The sequence below is a fragment of the Sebastes fasciatus genome, chromosome 14 (genome assembly GCF_043250625.1).
Source record: "Sebastes fasciatus isolate fSebFas1 chromosome 14, fSebFas1.pri, whole genome shotgun sequence".
Lineage (NCBI taxonomy): Eukaryota > Metazoa > Chordata > Actinopteri > Perciformes > Sebastidae > Sebastes > Sebastes fasciatus.
Genome location: NC_133808.1, coordinates 7,241,832 through 7,263,804, shown reverse-complemented (window position 1 = coordinate 7,263,804; position 21,973 = coordinate 7,241,832). Strand labels below are relative to the sequence as shown.

Here is a 21,973-nt window from a genome sequence, read left to right as displayed (position 1 = left end):
CCCCAGTTGATAACTTGCATTAAGTCAATTCTTTTTTGCATTTCATTAAATATGCAAATGAGGCATTATGTTATCAGATATGTGCTAATTTGCAATCATTTCCAGAACAGAAATCTGAAAACTGGATAAAGCCAGGTTCAAAAGTCTTGTTTGATTTTGGAGTCGAAGCTTTTCACAGAGGGAATTATGGATATCTCTTTTTATCACTCCATAAATCAGAAAATACAATTTTCACATATGAACATATGAACAAACCCCTCAGTAAAAACCTTCAGAATATAGATAGGAATGAAACTGGAACATGTGGTGGATGTAAGTGCTACAGAAGTGGAGAATTCTGGATCAAAGTGAGAAAAAAAACTCACTGTATTGTAAAATTCCATACATATTCTAATACACTACAGGTGAATAGTGTAAAAATTTCAACTAATAGATATCACCATGAAACGTCCTCAGTTGATTGCTTCCATTAAGACACATATTTGTTTTGTATTACAAGTTTTCTAAAATGTTATGTTTAAATATGTAAGTGAGGCATTCTTACAATCTAATGCTAACTTTTGATGAATTTAAGAGAAATCTACAGCTGCATATAGACACAGTGTAGTAAAATAAACACCTAAATGTGTATTTTTATTATTTCCACTTGTCTGAAAGAATGGAAGCAAAATAGCCCAAAATCTCAAAAATGCCAACTGCATGAAAAAGTTTTGAAGTTATTTTGAGTGCGGGTAATTATTTTCCAGTCAGATCAGATGGGTGCTCACAGACTACAATGATGAGCCCTAATTTCCTTTCAACAGTACATTAACCGGATTGTGGCCCCCATAGGTTCCATTATCCTCACAGCGACCGATCCATCGCGGAAACACCTCCGCTCAAGCCTTCCATTTGTGAGCAAATCCAATCCCCATAGGCCAGGGATGTTCCTAAGTATGCTCTGTGTGTTTTTGTCCGTTTACCCTTTATGAGGAAAGAGCTACTGTGCAGTAGCTAAAGTCGTTATAGGCCTGATCCAGGGACCCTTTCAAATGGAAGAGTACATTAGTTTGACTGGGTTGAGAATGGGGAAAGTGATGTTTTCCATTTTTATGTTGCTATTTTTGATTCAGACGTCTAATATTCAACCATGATTTGTTCGCATTTAAAAACGGGTTCAAACTTTAATCAATGCATTTTCACATGCGTGTTGGACAGTGGAGAGATATAGATTAAAGTGAGCATTGTAATAAAAAACTGCATCTAAAAGGATGTCTACCAATCCAGGCTCTGCTCTGTAGTATGTGGCATACTGCCAAGTTCTACAGGATAGCCCATTATCAGTCTTTACTCAGACTATTGCAATCTTCTGATATCAGATTTCAAGATATCTGAGTTTTTTATTGCACATTATGTATTTCTCATTGTTTTATGATTTGGCTTTTTTCCCCCTCAACACAGCAGGCCTTTTCCCTGAATTGTGTTCCCCGTTATCAGTGCTGATACAGAAACATGAGTCACCCTGCAGAGCATCAATTATCTCACCCAGAGGATGGGGGAGAAAGACGGACAGACTGAGGGGAGTGACCTTCGCCAGATGCAGCGAGGGGTCTGTGGATGGCGGAGTGAGGGAGTGGCAGGAAAGGAAGGAAGGAAGGCTGAGGGGGGAGGGAGTGTTGAGGAGGAGGAGGAGGAGGAGGAGGGGTCGGAGCGTATACCAGTGTGCAGCAGTGACTAGGGAATCGGATTTCTCAGACCTAGCAGTAAGAGAGGAGGAGACAGGAGGGCTGAGCCAGATTTCCCTTCAGACACTCCCCGTCTTTAAAGGCCCTGAGCTCAGCTAACAGTCCCTGGACTCAACTGGAGTGTGGATCTCAGCGTACAGGGCCAGTGTGACGTAAACACAACGCTGAACCTTATCTTGGGCTGTCCATCCAGGGTCCCCAACCCCCTCGGTATCTGAGGCCCACCCTGGGAGAGCAGTCTCCTTAAGAGTACCCACCTCTGGAGGGTCTGCCTCACAGTATCCCTGGAGAGATCTGTACTTTTTGGTAAGTCTAACTCTTTTTTCCCTCTTTTTTCAAGTCAAACTGTAGCACGTCTGACTCATTCTTTCTTTCTTTCTTTAGCTGCAGTTGCATTCTGCATTGCATTGCTGAAGTGATGCTGTTATGTCTCATATTTCTGCCTCTGGTTCTAATTTACTGGGCACAAAGCTCCCTCCCCGCCGCAGCTTGGAGTTATGTATGGATTTTATTGGTCGGACACTGCCTGTCACTTGTTTGTAGAATTCTTTACATAATTGTGTGCAGGAAAAAAAAAACAGTCACGAGTAAATATTAGGACACATATCCCAGTGTACAGGGGAAATGGAACATTCCTATGATGGATAAAACGGATTAAAGATTCAACAAAAATTAGAAGCACACACACAAGATAAACGTACAAAACTGTTGGTCTTTGTGACTTAGTTGTTTGTTCCCAATTTCCATCCTGTCAGATATGCCCATTAGTCATGTGTTTGTGTGCGTGGTCATTGAAATCCCTGAAGAAGAGGCCATGTGTGACTCATCTTGCCTAAAGCTTTAAGCGCGGTCCCAAAAATAAAACATAACGTGACCTAACTGCTGCTTAAAAGTCTGGATGTTAAGTATGGAGGAGGGTGTGTTACACTTTCAACAGTAGAATCTGAAAAACTTGTATAGGAAATAAAAATGTATTTGATGTGGCTCTGCATGAAAGCACACCACATCATTTTATGGAGCAAATAGCTGTGGAAAATAAGCCTCACTTTCATGGTCAGTCTGTTTTTTTTCTCTCAGTAGCAGTATGATATTAAATTGTGAAGCAACTGTGAATGCATTCCTTGCATCGCGTCAGTCATACTGTGGTGAGAACTCTGTAATCTAACTTAAAAGGGGGGGGGGCTGGCACAGGGAGACTGTTAAACATGTAGAACCCAAGACTAGATCTTGTTGTTTCAGGAGACAATGAAAGGAAAGGATAGCTGTCAGACCGGAATACAGATATACAGACTTTAGAAAAACCTTCCCTTTCAGGAAGTGTTTGATCCACGTCTATCAGCGAACAACCGAGATAGCGGGAGTTTATCGGTTTTCACTGATAAGCAGCAAGTCTGCTGCACATTTGTCTCATTCTCATTCTGTTTGAGACACATTACAATGGTGTAAGGACAGAAAGGGTTGTATGATGGTCAGATTGCAAAACACTCAGAGACAAATTTATGATTTTGGGCCATGGAAAATAATGGACGTGTCCGGTTTCATAAAGTAATGCTCTTGTATAACTCAGTAGATGCAGAGTTGTTTTTTAGGATTGATTCAGATATGGTAACACTTTCTATGATGCCCATGTCTATAATGCGTTATAAACATACTTATAATGCATTATAATCTGTTTATAGCACCGTATAATTCTAAGCACTATTCATAATGCTTTACACAATAATCATAACACATGATAAAGCATATTATAAGGACTCATAAGGTCAAGCATCAAAATACTTAATAATTGCTGGTCATTCACTGACATTCCTTTTTAGCATGGATCATAGTGTATTATAATTCCCATAGTTGTGAGGAATTATACTATTTTTATAATGCATTATAATCACTGTTATAATGCATTTTTATGTCATTATAATTTAATCTAATTGGTCATTGGGTGCTTTAAGTAAAGTGAAAAAAACACTAAATCTATGCAAGAACAACACACAAAACATTGTAAATTTAATTTTTACTTTACTTAAAGCAAACAATGACCACTTACAGTACCTTATGATCACATTATAAGTTACTGTAAGTGGTCATTGGGTGATCAGAGTTCGCAAGTGATTGACAGCTGCCTCTGTGGAATGAACAGCCAATAAGAACGCTCTCTCTCTGAAATGACCTGTGATTGGCCAAAGTCTCCGGTCACGGGCTACAATTTTCAAAGCCTGAAAACAGAGCCATGAGGAGGTGCAGAAATCTAGTTATCTATCAGTACACTTGAATTACAATATGCTGAAAGATTATTATTACAGAATTTTTGCCCAATGGTGCCAAAAGCATTATGCCTACTGCTGCTTTAAGGGCATCACAAAAGTTGTTACAATTCATCCTGAGGGGAACATGAATGTCTGTATCCAATCGAACAGCAATCCATCCAATAGTTGTCGAGACATTTCAGTCCAAACCACAAATATCAACCTCATGGTGGCACTGGATATAAAGTCACAGGATCACCCACAGTCATTATGATACATCCTCTGGGAACCATGAATGATGATGGTAATCCCTCCAGTAAAAGTGGTGGCCTGACCGACTGACAGATCGACACACCGGCATTGCCGTCCCTATAGAGCCACACCACCAGCATGGCAAGAAAATTATACACATGCTATTGTTGTGAATGATACATGAAAGCGCCCTTTTATTGGTGCCCTGTTTTTGTAGCATTTTTTTTTTTTATTTCATAACAATCCAGAATTGGGAAATAATAATCTTAGACTGAATGCATTACAATAACAAATCCATTTTTTTTTTTAATCTATCTTTATGTCTACTATTGATTTTTATCTGGTGAGGGCTGAGTGTGTGTGGTTTTTCTTAGTCAGCACACACAGACTGTAGGAGTTGCCATGCACAAGCCACTCTAATAAATGATCAAAGATTGATGGTGTGAGTGGATCAAGACTGAAATGCTGACTTGCCCTGAAAATACCTTGGCATTTAGTGTCTAGTCTACTACATCCTTGCAGATTGTGTCAGTATCCTCTGCTCTTCAATGTTCTTTTAAGGGAACTGTGTTTTGTTTGCCCCAGTTTCATGTCACAGAGGTCAGGTTCAGCAGACCTAGAGCTGGTAGGGATACATTATTTTGCTCAGGGACACTTCAGTAGAACAGTCACTTGCCATCTCAGGGGTTTGAGCCCAAATCTTAAAGTTAGAAATAACAGTAATAGATTCCCTTCACCATCCTACTGCCCAACTGAATAGCAGGAAAGTCCTGTATGGGCAAAGGGAAATATGTACTTCCTTAACAACAACTTCCCTACAGTAAGGCACTGAAGCAGCTGCACTGAGGTTTCAGCCAATTAGACTGTTGTCAAGCTATTGAATAGGCGTTATCAGTCGCTATAAGCCTCATAGATGTGGGTCAATAGGGGCCTAATACACCCACTTGTAGGTTTTATCATCTATTCACATGGTAGAGCACAGAAAGAAGGTATAAAAGAACATGACAGCGACCGTAGTAATTATGACAGGAGCAGAAGCAGAAGTCAGGCGCTGTAGTATAGACAGTGTGAAATTACACAAACGGTGGAAGAGAAGAGGTCGGGGACGATATATGGGACACAAAACACAGGGTTTTCACCCAGGAGACCGGAGTTTGCATCCCGTGTGATCCTAGTTATTTTAACCCAAAACACAATGTTTTTCCCTAAACTTAACTGTTTTTTTTTTTGCCTAAACCTAAAGAAACCCTTTTGTTTGTGTTCAAAACGGGACGTTTCATTCAGTTCATTCACGTGTTGCTTTAAGTTTCACTTTTACTTTTACAATGTAGTAGGCCCCTACTGACCCACATCTATGGTGCTTATTGCAACTGATAACGCCTATTTAATGGCCTGATAACAGTCGAATCGGGTGGAGGTTTTGTGTATCTGTATCAATTTGAACCAGGGTGTTGCTGGTAGGGTGTTCCGAAAATGTTCTGTGGACATTTGAACAATAATATTATGCTGTAATTATACTGTATATGCATCAGTTGAATGAATACGGAGCTTTTACAAAATAGATTTTGTTTTGGAAACAGGGAAATGCATCTGGAACAATTCACCAACATCTGCTTCTTTTTAGCAGCACATTTCCACTGGCATGATTCAAGTATAGCAATGGATCCTGAAGTTTCACGTGAGTAAATGTTATTGGGATTGGGATTATTTTGCAATTTGTTTCAGGGTTTATGGTCTAATAGAAGTTGAGCTCAGTGTTAAAGGAGCAAATTTCGAAATTCAGAGCATTTCTTTTGCCTCCACACAGCTCTCAACATGAGCCGGTGGCTAACAGCTAACAGTGCTAACAATGCTAACAACGGCAACAGTGCTGACAGAGCTATCAATGTTTACCTGAGGGGGAATTGGAGGGTGGGTGCTAGGCTTCCACAACAACGGCATTCTCAACTGTAACCGCTGTATGAGGGCGGTGCAGAGCAGCAGCCGTAAGTGAGCCAGTGGGGCACGCTCACATGCATTAAAAGGCAAGCGCAGCCAGCCCCGCTATGTAAACAAAACACAGAGAAGCTCTGATTACAATACACACAGAGGGAGAGTGACTTCATTCTCTGCTCAGGTAGACATTACTCCTCTATATCTTTACATAAGTAGTTGTATAAGTATTAATGCTCTGAATACCGTATAGAGAAGTCTATATATCCTAATTGAATCAGTAATAGCAGAATCATTGGAATTAGTTAAAACCTCTTTCTGGCCTGCCAGTTTTGATGGTGTAGTATTTGAGGTATGACATTATCATGACCTTTGACTTTTTACATGACTCTGCACAGGCATCCAAGATGACCCAGACGTCAAGGTGATGATGGCAGGGTCGACTCTGAGAAAAGTCAAGTCACGATCGTGGAAGAAGCAGCGGCATTTCCGCCTTCTGGAGGACGGCGTGACAATCTGGTACAAGTCCAGATGGGCGGGGAGAGGCCACTCCACATGTGAGTACCGAAACTGCATGCACATGTTTGCAGGCACGATTGTACTGACATATTAACCATTGTTTTATTCATATGACTCTGAGTAAATGACCACATTATACTGTATATTGGGTTCAAGTTCTGTGAAACTGTGGGGTCAATTCCCATGTTAAAAACGTGAACTTGTACATAAGCAGCATTTCTACTCTGGCTGTGTACACCCCATTTTCTTTACTAAGACTAGACCCCAACCTCATGGCCCTAACCTTAACCTCAGTCTGAAACTTAACATAATCGTTTAATTAGTGGGGCTAAGTACTTCTTAAAGGAATAGTCTTGGGAAATACACTAGTTTGCTTTCTTCCCGAGAGTTAGAGAGGAAGATCAATACCACTCTCAAGTCAGTATGGTAAATATGAAGCTACAGCTAGCAGTAGGACAGCTCAGCTTAGCATAATGACTGGAAACAGCTAGCCGGTAGGTGAATTGGAGGGGGCCTAGTGTGGGTGGTAGGCAGGTCCAGCTTCTCACTTCATGATGGTGAGGGTGAGTGCAACAGGACACTGGAGTGTTTTGGCACTGGCAGGATGGAAGTGGTTTTGAAGTTCTGAAGGAACAGCTGCTTGGGCCAACGACAGGTTGAAGACATCAGTCAGTTGCCCAGCACAGGCCCTGAGCATGTGTCCGGGGATGCCTTCAGGGCCAACAGCCCTGCGTGCATTAATCCTGCTCAGTGCAGCACACACGTCAGGGGAGGAGAATGTGACGGGCTGATAGTCTTCTGGGAGCACAGCACACCTGATTGTCCCTGTCAAAGCGTGCATCATCAGTTGGGCGACTGTGGCTCAGAGGGTAGAGCAGATTGTCCACCAATCGGAAGGTCGGTGGTTTGATCCCCGGCTGCTCCGGGTCACATGTCGATGTGTCCTTGAGCAAGAAACTTAACCCTAAAATTGCTCCCGAAGGCTAAGCCATCGGTGTGCGAATGAGTATTTAGATTAGATCCTAACGGGCAAAGTTGGCACCTTAGCAGCCTCTGCCATCAGTGTATGAATGTGTGTGTGAATGGGTGAATGCTGACATGTAGTGTAAAGAGCTTTGAGTGGGCGGAAGACTAGAAAAGCGCTTTATAAATGCAAGTCCATTTACCATTTACCATCATGATAACATGTTAATTAGCAAGTTTAAGATGTGCAGATGTAGGCAAATTTTGTTACCTTCTGACAGAGCCAGGCTAGATGTTCCACACTGTTTCCAGTCGTTATGCTATGCTAAGCTTTAGTTGAGCAGCTGCATGTGTCAGCTACATATTTACCATACAGACATAAGAGTGGTATCTTTGGGGCCATCCAGGGGCCCCAGAAGCCCCAAATTCACTCCATATCAATCGGTTAACTTGATTAATTGCAAAATTATGTAGGAATTTGAATGAAAAGTTATAACATTAGTGGACATACAAAATACAATCTATATATAATCCAACAATAACTCAAGATTTGTTACTAGGTATTTTCTATGTTCTTCTGAGAGTAATTGTTTTAAAAATGAACACCAGGCTACCGAGTAGAAAGTTGCCTACAAAAACAATATGACAAACAGAAGCGTATGAAATGCATCAAAGAATTAAAATAGTGTAATCCTCCAAACGTTGAAACTATTTCCTTAACCATACACGGTCGTGTCTCAGTCCCAATTACCGAGGTGGAGGCTGTGCGTGAGGGCCACCAGTCGGAGGTCCTGCTGAGCATCGCTGAGGAGTTCCCCGCTGACCTCTGCTTCACCTTGGTGTTTCACGGTCGCCAAGGCAACCTGGACCTTGTGGCCGATTCGCCAGAGGAAGCCAAGGCCTGGATCCAGGGAGTGCGTAAGCTGATTCACAAGTCTCAAACGATGGATGAGAAGGAGAGGCTGGACCAGTATCCTTTTACTGTAGTAGATTACTCTTTCTTGTGTTAGCTGGTATCAAACACTGGCTCATCCAACCTTCTTCTCTGAACAAAGTAGACTTGCTAAAAGTACAATCCTTTCTGAAAAAAATGTGTCGGTAATGGATTGGAGGTTCATTTACAAGCCTACAAAAAATTGAGTTAGAGTTACAGGCAAACAAATGGAGACGTCTGTGGTGGAATTTCTGATACACAAGTTAACTCAATAGGAAGGAAGAGGCCCCGGAGCTGATGATGTCTTACACAGAAGGTTTATTGAAGCTTGATCAAGGAGCAATTGTCAGGTCTCCACCATTGAGGTGCTCTCTGCATGAAGGTCTCACAACTCTGCCCTTCCTCCCTGGTGCTCAGTGTTTTACCCTTATCATGTTTTGACTTACTCGGTTCCTCTGGCATCTCTTACCCTGGTTGCCCCGGCGACTGGCCCCATGGTCCCTACAACAGACACAGCTGTACAGATAACGGTGGCTCCCCTATACAGGACTCCAATCCAATAATGTCAACAGAGGGACACTCTGAGAAACACTCTGACCTCCCAAAAGAGAGAGGAATTAATAGAAAATTCCATCACAACGACCATCCCATCCACGACCACGACCATCTATTCATAAATGACTATGATATTAGCTTGGAAGAAAAGTCAATGAGTGTAATCAAGCCTGGTCCTGTACGATGAGGAAGCTAGGTACCTGCTTTTTTGTGCTGTGCTTTTTCTCTATCGTTACTTAGCCGGTAAAAAGCAACAAACAAACGGCACCAAAACAAACAATAATTCAGGTAAAACCATTGAAGTTTGCTCTAAACATGAGATTATTTTATCTGTGGATTTTTCTAATAGAACTCTCCAGCTGATTGTGACACTTTTGAAGGGGAAAATTTAACTTTGAATTGTTATTCCACAACACTTGTGAGCTGGCGTTTCCCTCAGCATCTTCTCAGGTGGGTCTGGGACTGGTTTCAGAAAGCTGACAAAAACAAAGATGGGAAGATGAATTTCAAAGAGGTGCGGAAACTGCTGAAGATGATGAATGTCGACATGAATGAGGACCATGCTTTGCATCTCTTCACGGTGAGCTTTTGAACTTCTTTGGATATTGTTGCTTCTAGGTGGAAATCTTTGGCATTTGATTTAAGATTGAGCAATTGAGCTCCGGTGCTCCCTAATGGCATCTGCAAGATTTCACAGACCGAAGGAAAACAACCAATCAGAGCTGAATGGGAACCTTGCCGTCTCTGAGCGGTTGTCAATCACTCGCAAACTCAGATCAAACGGTCAAACTAGGCAGCGCTGATCAAATATGAATCAATATTCTGTTACTGTAATGCCTATTTCTCTCTTCAAATGTTTTTCCAGAAACATCTTGTTGTGTACTGTTTGTGACCCGGCTGCCGTGTTGAGATCAGTTGAGGAAATACCAAGCACCACCCACCAGCCCGAGCAAACTTTCTCAGCTAAACAGTACACTACAAGATGTTTCTGAAAACATTTCACGTGAGAAATAGACATTACAGTAACAGAATATTGATTCATATTTGATCAGCGCTGCCTAGTTTGACCATTTAATCGGAGTTTGCGAGTGATTGACAGCTGCCTCCGTTGAATGAACAGCCAATAGGAATGCTCTCTTCCTGAAATGACCTGTGATTGGCCAAAGTCTCCTGCCACGGGCTAGATATTTTAAAGCCTGAAAACAGAGCCACGAGGAGGAGCAGAAGTTTAGTTTTCTCAGAATTCTTGAATAACAATATGCTGAAAGGTTATTATGGAATTTTTGCCCAATGATGCCAAAACCATTCTGCCTACTGCAGGTTTAAGCTCTTCCTTTATTTCCACAGATGGCTGACAAGTCGGATTGTGAATCTTTGGAAATCGAGCAGTTTGTCCACTTCTATAAGATGCTGACTCAGAGGGATGAAGTGTGGAAGGTGTTCCAGGACTACTCCGGAGATGGAGAGAAGTTAATGTTGGAGGAGCTAGAGAACTTCCTGAGCGTAGAGCAGCAGGAGGGAGAGCAGAGTTCCCAGCATGCCCAGGAGCTGATTGACCGCTACGAACCATCTGAATCCGGTAAAGATGGCTGTGACTGACGTGTTTGATCTTCATACATACGTCACACATGATTTCTGAGGGCAGGCTGGAGCTCAAGAGGAGTTTCCCAGTTGCACAACTTCCCTAAAATATGGCCACACATGATTGATGCAATAATAGGAACATGCATGAGCTGTTGTTGAATATTTATTGCACATACATATTTAATATTCTCTCAGGACATTTCAGAGAGCAGTAGCACTTTGCAGATTTATACCTACCTCATACATCAAAATATGTATGTACATATGGCACGTAACTTGATCGTGTGGATGCTTGTTTTTCTCCAGTCTACTTATATTTATTAAACTCCAGCAACTGAGACAAAAGACATATACCATGTAACCTGTGCCACCACTTGATCTGTGCATAGTAGTGAAGTCAATAGCCTTTCATTTAGAGTCGTGGTCGATTTATTTAGAAATTCATATAAACCTGGATTGTGCTCTTGTGCCAACACCCATCTGTATCATACCCTCTGTGCAGCCAAGAAGCAAGGCGCCATGTCGTTAGATGGCTTCCAGAACTACCTGTGCTCACAGGAGGGCTCCGTATTTAAACCTGAGCATCGGCAGCTTCACCAGGACATGAGCCAGCCGCTTAGCCACTACTTCATCTCCTCCTCACACAACACCTACCTACTGGAGGACCAGCTGCGAGGACAGAGCAGCCAGGAGGCATACATCCAGTGAGGGCTGCTGCACACACTGGATGCAACACAGTTTATTCTTAACACTTGTTTTAGTTGAACCGGCGATTAGACAATCACAAGACAGTATTTAATGCTAAAAGTTTGTTCACGTCCTTATTTAGTGAATCATAGATAAAAAATATGTATTCACAGATTGAAATGCAACATGCTCTTACAAATGAAACAAACAATGTAGATTTCTTATGTGTGTGTGTGTGTGTGTGTGTGTGTGTGTGTGTGTGTGTGTGTGTGTGTGTGTGTATAGGGCCCTGAAGAGAGGCTGTCGTTGTGTAGAGGTGGACTGCTGGGACGGCAGCGATGGGGAACCCGTCGTGTATCACGGCCACACTTTGACTTCCAAGATTCTTTTTAAAGACGTCATTTCAACGCTGAAGGAATACGCCTTCAAGGTGAGCAGCACTACATGTAGCACTATTTGCTTATAAAGGGCTGGTTCACTCAAATGACACAGAAAACACATTTCATCACTTACCCCTAGCGGTATCCAGCCATGCAGCCCGGTCACGTTTTCATATTGAATTCAAAACTTCTGGCAAGCATCAATTTGTCCAGTTCCAGACCTTGCTGTGAAAAGTTTGCATTCGAACAGATGAAATAGTCCCTATAAAAAAAATATCCAGAATAAAAGATGTTGCTGTGAGCATCACAAATCAAATTAAAGTTAAATGAAATGAAAGGTATCTTCATTGCTACACGTCACTAAGTAATTGGAAAAAAAACATATTTGCTCCAACCCTTGAGAGCAGTTATAAGTCCCACTAACAGGACTGTCTGTGTGCCCAGAGAAGTGTGAAGCACACATGGAGCAGTTGGAAACTCTCCCTGCCCCTGGAATCAAATGTACCCTTGCTGACTGACCTACATGGAAAGCAACCAGGAACTCCTCACGAGCCTCCACTTCTCTATTTCAGCCTACTCAAACTTTCCTACTCAACTTCAGGACGATATTATGATGAAGAAACTATTTTGGAGGATTGTGGAAACTTGTGCTTAATGGAAATTCAATACATACTGTCACCACTGAGTTTGCAGGAGCTGATATGATTTCAACATAAATAAGACAGAAAACAGATCAGATTTAAAAGCCAGTATTGTGTCTTCTCTTTCCTGTTTGACAGGTATCGGACTTCCCAGTCATCCTGTCCCTTGAGAATCACTGTAGTGTGGAGCAGCAGACAGTCATGGCCCAGCACCTTAGCCAGATCTTGGGTGACACACTACTGACCACCCTACTGGATGGGCAGGTCCCTCAACAGCTTCCTTCTCCAGAGGTTAGAATCTGCTTGGGTTTTGTTCTTTTTTCGTCAGATGTGCACTTCAGAGGATGACGCACCCTGGGATTCATTTTTCCTTTCCTTTCATGAAACGTTTACAAAGGAACACAAACATCCAAATGTCGGTCCAACACTTTGGTCAATACTGAAATATGTCATCTATTTTTCCATGGATTTCCTCAAAATTTTATAGACATTCATGGTCCCCAGAGGATGAAATGTAACGTTGGTGATCCCTTGATTTTTTCCATATAGTGCCATTATTGGGTCATAATTTCAGTTCGCCCAATACTTTGGTTTATGACAATACACCTGCAAATCTTATGACATTCCCATCAGCCTAGGCTGCACTTTGTTTTGTGCTAATAGCAAATGTTAGCATGCTACCACACTAAGGTAAGATGGTGAAGATGGTAAACATTATACCTGCTAAACATCATGTTAATATTGTCTTTTTGAGCATGCTAGCAAGCTGATGTTAGCATTTAGCTCAACTCTGAGCAGCTGTCAATCACTGATTGGAGTTTGCGAGTTTCATGAGCGGTGATTGACAGCTGCTTTAGAGACTCGTCAGCTCTGATTGGTTGTTTTCCTTCGGGCACGTTGAAATCTTGCAGATGCCATTAGGAGCACTAGGAGGAGGCAGAGGAACATTATTACCTTTTTACTATTACAAATGACCTGTCTCATGTACTACTGGCAGGATATAGTGCCCGTTTTATACAAATATATTGTTATAATATTTGCTCAAAGTTACCGACTGCAGCTTTAATATCAGGGACTGTGTTGAGTTGAAATCTGATATGAAGCTTCAGTAAACATTCTGCTTTGAGTCTGTGATTAACTTTTAGGAGTGAAATGTTTTCAGACAATTCCTGATCTGGGGGAAACTTAGGTAGCATTAACAATTCAGAGACATTTTAAATATTAATGGTTCGTGTGTGCCTTGCTATCCATCTTCTACTGATACTGAAAGCATACCAACCATATAGAGTAACTTACAAACTCTTTTCCATTAGAGCACTTAGGGCAATCAATGCTAACTTGAAGTAATGGCAGATACATGCTACGGGGAAATCCATCAAGGACTTTGGCAATTAAATAGTGGTGCATTGCTGCATTTAGTTAGGAGACAGCAAAGTGCAGGAAGATGAACCACCTTCATGAGTAGTCTGGGTACCGAAGACAGCAAGAACTGAAAAAATGTGAGCACATTCAACCAACATTACTGGATATCTTTATTAAATTAAGTTCTCTAATGTACTTTCAAATGAACAGAAAAATACTACAAATGAAGTGGAGGCGATTATCACAGACAGCATGAAGACAAACTGCTCTCACCAATCTGTGCTTGTGTTGGTTTTCATTTCAGGAGCTGAAGGGGAAAATTTTGCTGAAAGCCAAGAAGATTAGCGGTCCGGAAGACTGCCTCGATGAAACCCTGACAGACGAAGTTAGCGATGACGAAGAGATGGCCAACGATGATGCTGAGATCCTGTCTATAGATGACCAACCTGCTGAGTGTTTGAACCACACTGGGAAGGTACATGAACTTTATGATTTTTCTGTAAGAGCTCTTCATCTTTTTTTAAATCAAGAAGCTTTATTTCTTTTAGCTTGATTTGACCATGCTTCTCAAGTATACACATTTTCCTTATAGATTGTGGAAGTGAAATAGACAGAGTCAGGGAATTATATCAAAAGTGATAGTAAATCAAGACAGAAATGAATGGAGCTTGATTGTAGAGAGAGAGACAGGAAACTGGGTTGGGACATCAGAGACAGTGAGGCGAGACTGGAGTTAAAGAAAGGAGATAAGTGAAAAGAAACAGGAAACAGGGATATTTAAAAGAAGACAGATATGGGAGAAAGAAAACAGCATCCAATGTGTGTCTCCTTGGTTGTGGGAAAAAAAACTCTGTGTCCCCTGTGAACATATCTATTTGAAAATATCTAACTCAAGTAAGCAAGCAAGTCAATCAAGAACACATTATTTTTCAAAGCAGAGCTTAAGGGGTGTTAATTTTTACACTTATATCAGTGAACTGCCTAGTGCAGCTACATCATTTCCCTGCTGGGCAGTGAGAGGTTCACTGGAAGCATTTGTGGCTTTAATGATTTAATTAGAGGTAATGAGGGAGGGAGAGGGAATTCTAATTGTTTTCACCAGAGTTAGCTGCTTTAAAGCTTTGACTGAGCAATATTAAAGGGGACCTATCATGCTCATTTTCAGGTTCATACTTGTATTTTATCTACTAGAACATGTTTACATGCTTTAATGTTCATAAAACACATTATTTATCTAATCCTGTCTGTCTGAATATACCTGTATTCACCCTCTGTCTGAAACGCTCTGTTTTAGCGCCAGTCTCTTTAAGAAAAAAGCCCAGTCTGCTCTGATTGGCTTGTGAGAAAAAATATGATGCACCTTTGCAAAGGTAGTTCTCAAGCTGTGGGCGGTATATTCTAATAAGCCTGCATGTGACATAGGAAGGGGAGCCAAATCTGAATGTCTTGTGGATCCCATGTCCACAAAAAGTTAATCTCTTAAGATTTTCTTTGTCAATCTGGTAACACTGTAAATTCAGGCGAGTAAGTAATTAATAATTACCCAGTAAATTGTCCACTACTAACATGAACTATCGAACTATGTGGAAAAAAAAGATGAAAATTTATAAAATAATCAAAATTGAAACCAATTAGTGTTAAAAAAAAAAGTTGGAAATTGTTTTGTAAAAATGCATGAATAAAGTAATAATTATCTTGTAATTTTTTCAGAATTTAAATAAAACAGCTAATAATTTGACTAAAAGAAGTTGGTCATATTCCTTGAAAAACACCCGTAAACTCATGCTAATCACTCTGAAATAACTTATAAATACTCAGTAATTAGCTCAATATTTGTATATCAAATATATAAATAATCTTTACAGCTGAATATCCACATGATTGTGTAATAATTGCTTATACAGAGTGAAAAAGTTAAGACACCACTTGAATATGTCCGTATCAGAGGAATGAAACCAGATGATGGTACCTGCTTGTTTACAATAGTTGCACATTTTCCTGCAGATATATTAGAAGATATTGAAAACTACTTGATATGTATGCATCAATTGCATGTGCATGGTTTCTAAAAGTGATGAGATAAGTCAAGGCTCGTGAAATAGTTAAGACACATGATTTTTTTGTGAATGAAGACATATACTTGTAGTGATGTGGTAACATCATGACCATTTTCTGAGAATTATGTATAAATTCCCAAAGCATTTACCTCACAATCATGCAATAATTTCCACCAAACAAGTTCCCTTTTTCTGATATTGTGGAAAATAAATAAACTAAACTTCTTTAAGTCTAGTCTGCTTTTTCATTTATGGCCATCAAGCATTGGAATATGCTTCCAGCTGAGTTTAAAACTTGCACAGACCCTGGTGCAAAAGAATGGCAACACTAATTTGACTGACTCAGGTTTTTAATTGTAGTGAATTGTAATTGTATACTTGTACTGGATGAATGTGCTGAGGGAAGCTGTTCCCCTCCTTAATTTAGCGCTGCAGGCCACTCAGCAGGTTAAATAATTGTGGATTAGGGCGGATGTTTAAATGCACTTGCAGCACTTTAGTGGGTCGTTGGATGTTGCTGCTAATTACAGGTGCTAGTGTTTTATTTATGTAATTTTTATGTGTTGGATTTTATTTTACCCATTTGTTTTATGCTTTTATAAATGTTGTATGGGTATGGTTATTATCTGTTTTATACTTTATTTAATGTATGATGTGCTTTATGAGTGAGTGGCTTTACTATTTGTCATGCGTCTTTTCGTTTATCTTTCTCTCGTCTTTGTTTCAAGAGGAACTTTTTTCCTTTCCTTCAGTGTGTTGCGTAGTTCTTTATGTGCATGTAAAAGGTCTTCAAAGTTACAAAGCCCCCAGGAGTTTAAACAGAGTGGTTCAGACAGAGGGTGAAAAGAGGTGCAGCAGCACAGCCGGTATGAGAAAAGTAATGTGTTTTTTGAACATTAAAGCACAAATTAAAAAATTAAAATCAATCATGTTGATATGGCAATAAAGTATTGAATCTTCAATGTGCTTGTATTTATATGTTGATGTGTGCTTGTAGATTTGTCTGTATAATTGTTAGTGTGATAGAGACTATGTTGTGGTGTTGCATGTTGATGAATGTTTTAGTGTCTGGTGATTGTTCTGTGTGTACCTGCCCAGGGACTGCAGATAGAAATTAGCTCATAGATTAATCTGGCATAAATCAACTCTTCTCATTTTAAGATTCATATTTTTTGTGTATGGTCCTTTTAAAAAATAAAATAAAGACTAATAATAATTTTGTTTAATTACTTTGTAATTATTTGTTTATGTATTTTTCCACAACAATTTGAAACTTACCAGATAATTATTATTTAATTTCGAACTGTTTTCACACTAATAAGTTATTTCATTTTAGTGGTAAACAAATTACTGAGTAATTATTATTTAATCACTGGCTTCTCATTTACAGGGTTACCTTCGAACCATGGCCACTGCTCACCCAAGAAGTTATTAATGTTTAAAGTGATGGGAATATGATTTGATTGTTGACTAATTTTGCATTTTATTCTCCCCTTTTGCAGAAATCCAAGTCCAAACTGTCCAGGGAGCTGTCAGACTTGGTGGTTTACTGCAAGAGTGTGCATTTCCATGGCTTTGAGTATGCTCGATCACACGCCAAATGCAATGAGATGTCCTCATTCTCTGAGTCCAAGGCCAAGAGGCTTGCTAAGGACGCAGGTAAACATTAACATGTGGGAACAGAGTATTTCGAAAAAGAGTGGAAACCTATTAAATCTTAAAGGTGCTCTATTCTCTATTCAGAACATTAATATAGCAGAAAACAACTATTGTCTCAGGATATAGAGGAGTAATGTCTACCTGAGCAGAGAATGAAGTCACTCTTCCTCTGTGTGCGTTGTAACCCAAGTTTCTCCGTGCTTTATTGACATAGCCGGGCCGACCAGGTTTGTTTTAGTGCATGTTCGTGCCCCATTGGCTAGCTCACGGCCGCCGCTCTGCACTGCTCTCATACGGCGGTTACAGCTGATAACGCTGTCTCGACCGACGGGGTCGTCACGGAAGTATAGCGACCACCCTCCGGTTCCCCCTCAGGGAAACTATGTTAGCTCTGTTGCTGTTGTTTGCACTGTTATCCCCGTTAGCACTGTTAGCTGCGAGCTGTTGGCTCGCCGTCACCATGTTGGGAGACATTGAGAGGCAATAGAAATGCTCCCAGTCCCGTATTTAGCACCTTTAAATAGATGTCATATTCTTCAAATAAAATAATAGGCCTGTTTTATGCTATAATATGTTATATTTATATACATACATACATATATGTTATACTCTCTTTAGGGACCGATTTTGTGCAGTACAACACACGGCAGCTGAGCAGGATCTACCCCGGTGGCCTCAGGACGGACTCCTCCAACTACAACCCGCAGGAGATGTGGAATGTGGGCAATCAGATAGGTGAGGGGAAGGTCGCCCTCTGCTGGTTAAACCAAACTTTGCCTCTAAAATCACTGATGTCTCCTGTTCCCAATCTTAAAGATGCAGTCGGTAACAGTCGGAGCAAAAATGATAAAATGTTATTTTTTTATAAAACTGTCACTATATCCTGACAGTGGTGAATGAGACAGATAATCTGTGACAAAAACCATGTTCCTCTACCTCCTCCTTGTACTCCTAATGGCAGTTGCAAGATTTCAGCGTGCCCGAAGGAAAACAACCAATCAGAGCTGAGGAGTCTCTACAGCAGCTGTCAATCACTGCTCGTGAAACTTGCAAACTCTGATCAAACTGTCAAACTAGGCAGCGCTGATTAAATGTGAATCAATATTTTGCTACTGTAATGCCTATTTCTCGGCTTCAGTTCCCCTTCGGAAACAACTGTATAGCTGTCTCACAGCAAGGTAAACCGGCTGATTCTAAATATAGCGTACACTTAAAGTGATATTGATTTTTTTTAGATGTCTTAAGTACAGCAGCACATTGCTTTGGTTCCGTGTGGTAACTCCTGTCTGTTTCTCCAAACTAGGGGTGTGCCGACCACCATCTACTGTAGGTAATACACTGACTATGGAGAAGTACCTCATACAACTCCACTTCAAAACATTCAAACTCTCCCTTTAAGTAAAAGTAGCAATACCACAGTGTAGTGTAGTTAATACTCTGTTACAAGTCCTTCATTCAAAATTTGACTTAAGTAAAGGTGATGTATAATGTATATTAATGTATAATTTAATGTATATTATATTATTGTATTATAATTACTGATGGATTAATGTGTTCATCACTTTAATGTTGCAGATGGTAAAGGTGGAGCTAATTCTATTACTTTATATACTACTGGGTAGCTTAAACTATAATGATATGTCACTATTTATTATTTAAATTATATTTTTGTATTATCAATCTAAATCGTCAAAGTAAATAGTAACTAAGGTTATCAAATAAATGTATTGGAGTAAAAACTACAATATTTGCTTCCAAAATGTAGTAGAGTTGAAGTATAGAGCAGCATAAAATGAAAATACTCAAGTAAAGTACCTCAAAATTTTACTTCAGTACAGTACTTGAGTAAATGTACTTAGTTACGTTCGACCACTGCTGAGGAGTAATTCTCTTTGTGCACGCCCTTACTGCCACCCCCACCTCCTCCTTCAGGGAGGTCAGAGTTCAGGGTCAGACACAGAGCATCACCCAGCAACTGGAGGAGTTTAACAGGACAGATGCTTCCTGTCATGAGGCCTCAAACTGACACCGTCTGGATGAAAGATTTAGCAAGCTAGATGAAGACTCTGAGTCTGGGAAATCATGTGATACAGGCAGCCCCCCCAAAAAACTCACAGTTAATTTCATTATTTCCCTTCTCTGTCTTTCCCAAAGTGGCTCTAAACTTCCAGACAGCTGGTCTGGAGATGGATCTGAACGATGGGCTGTTCGGGCAGAACGGCGGCTGCGGATACGTCCTCAAGCCTGCCTTCATGAGAGACGGCAACACCCAGTTCAGTCCAGAGAAACCAGAAGAGCGACCAGGCTACAAACCACTCCGCTTATCCATACAGGTTCAAAAGTGCATGACAGTCTGGTTGGCTTGCGGTTGCAATGAGCTGCTACTACTGTCAGTGTGTCCATCATGTGAGGTACATGTATGTGGTATGTGTGTCTGTATCTAATATGCAAATATGTTTGTGTTTCATCATCAGGTGATCAGTGGGCAGCAGCTACCAAAGGTGAACCAGAAAGAGGGCTCTATTGTAGACCCCCTGGTCAGAGTGGAGATCTATGGAGTGCCACAGGACCAGGCCAAGGAAGAGACCAGTCACATTAATAACAATGGTGAGGTTCTTTTGTACAGATAATTCATATGAATCAATATTATGTTACTGCAATGCCTATTTCTCTCCTCAAATGTTTTCAGAAACATCTTGTAGTGTACTGTTTAGCTGTAAAATGAGAAAGTTTGCTCTGGCTCGTGGGCGGTGCTTGATTTTTCCTCAACAGATCAAAACATGGCTGCCAGGTCACAAACGTTCTCATTTTACAGCTAAACAGTACACTACAAGATGTTTCTGAAATGGGGAAAACAGAGGAACATGATTTTTTAATTTTTTGTCATTACCTGTCTCTTGCACTACTGTCAGGATATAGTGACTGTTGTATAAATATTACTTTTTTTAATCATGCTCCAATTCTACCCACTGCTGCTTTAAAAAAGTCACATCCCAGTTGCTCACTCCTCTACTGCCCTCTACCTGCAGGTTTCAACCCAGTCTGGAATGAAACTTTAAATTTTGTCATCCACGTCCCTGAGCTGGCCCTGGTTCGCTTCGAGGTGGAGGACTACGATAAGGCGTCCAGGAACGACTTCATTGGACAGTTCACTCTTCCGTTTACGTGCATCCAACCAGGTGAGCAGGGACTACAGTCAGCCAAAACACAAAGCACGGCACATGAAGACAACTGAGTAAAAGCGCTGCTGGGTCTTTGTGGTAATCACATACAGGTCCTCTTTGGATCCTTCAGGTGTACTGTGCTTATTCAATCTTATGAAGGGCTCATTGCATTGGTGGAATATGATCTCAAAAAAGTAAATTGACAATGACCCTGATGAAGACCTATGTCGGTTGGTCATTTTGAACAATTATTGCTATGTAAAATAAAGGCATTTTAAATTTCTTCAAACTCTACAGTGTGCCTTGGATTATTTTTGAAGTAGACTTGCATTTTGTACTTTTTTGAGATCACATTCCAACCATGCAATGAGCCCTTCACAAGATTGAATAAACAAAGCCCAGCACTGTTGTAGCTCACCGCAGTATTTATTTAATATGTCGAATAAATCATGTGTTGCGTCATAGACCAGATGCAGGAGAACTCAATAAAACTCAGTTTGAAAGCTTTTTCTAATCCAAATTCGTCTCAACATCTTTCCCTTTCCAGGGTATCGTCACATAAATCTGCTCTCCAAAGATGGAACAGCTATCCCTCCCGCCTCCCTCTTTGTCAACATCGGCATCTCAGAGCTCACATGAAGAACTCTAATCTGAGGATATGAGGCTAGAGGAGGACACGAGTCCTGTGTCTTCATTTGCCTGAAGAACGATGAGAACAGCATGCAACGATGCTTTTATCTGATATTGGCTGGCTAAAGTAGGGTAGGAAAATGGAAAATGTATCCTGTTTTTGCTAACTTAAAGGTGCAATGTGTAAGATCCGGCCAGCATTTTAGTTTAAAACTGATCTGACATTATCAGCATGTGAACAGTGATGAAATTATGTCAAAGATGTCTACGTATTGTGTTACAGAGATAGCTACTGAAATGAGCATGCTAACCAGCTAGCCCCGCCTCGTCCTGTCTTGTAATACCACTTATGTACCTTGAGAGACGATAGTGAGTCACTGTAGCGTCCAGTCTGCCCTCGGTCCGACATGAGAGGACGAAGAAGTAGTGCTGCCCCGAGGGCTTGCCCGATGGATGTATTAAGAGAAGTGGATACAGCGTTGAAAAACATATCTTTAGTCCAACTAATGACAACACAAACCATACCGACAAACATTCCAAAAGGCGTTGATATGGTTTGGCTATTGTCTTGCTACCATGGTCTTGCTAAAACTGAGCTAAGTCAGCCATAACGTAAATTCTGTGAAGATTATAATATTGCATTGTTATTTTGACCGGCTCTCAGAGTTTCAGCAGTTTGGTCGAATT

At 40.7% G+C, this 21,973-nt stretch overlaps 1 protein-coding gene across 4 annotated transcripts; it reads left to right on the top strand.

The window, feature by feature from the left end:
* The first annotated feature begins 1,824 nt into the window (after positions 1 to 1,824).
* plcd4b (phospholipase C, delta 4b) lies at positions 1,825 to 21,673 on the top strand. 4 transcript variants are annotated; one of them, XM_074658382.1, is made up of 16 exons: positions 1,825 to 2,030; positions 5,844 to 5,897; positions 6,550 to 6,708; positions 8,375 to 8,603; positions 9,573 to 9,702; positions 10,470 to 10,701; positions 11,209 to 11,410; positions 11,679 to 11,823; positions 12,553 to 12,705; positions 14,081 to 14,251; positions 17,336 to 17,492; positions 18,111 to 18,227; positions 19,647 to 19,825; positions 19,967 to 20,099; positions 20,522 to 20,671; positions 21,204 to 21,673. In XM_074658382.1, exons 2-16 carry the CDS (start codon positions 5,879 to 5,881, stop codon positions 21,293 to 21,295), a joined length of 2,268 nt encoding a protein of 755 aa, XP_074514483.1. In that variant the 5' UTR covers positions 1,825 to 2,030; positions 5,844 to 5,878; the 3' UTR covers positions 21,296 to 21,673. The 4 variants fall into 4 exon arrangements, with proteins under 4 accessions (XP_074514483.1, XP_074514484.1, XP_074514482.1 ...); XM_074658383.1 differs by having other exon boundaries at positions 1,890 to 2,030; positions 5,847 to 5,897; XM_074658381.1 differs by having other exon boundaries at positions 1,891 to 2,030; positions 5,800 to 5,897.
* The last annotated feature ends 300 nt before the right edge of the window (positions 21,674 to 21,973 follow it).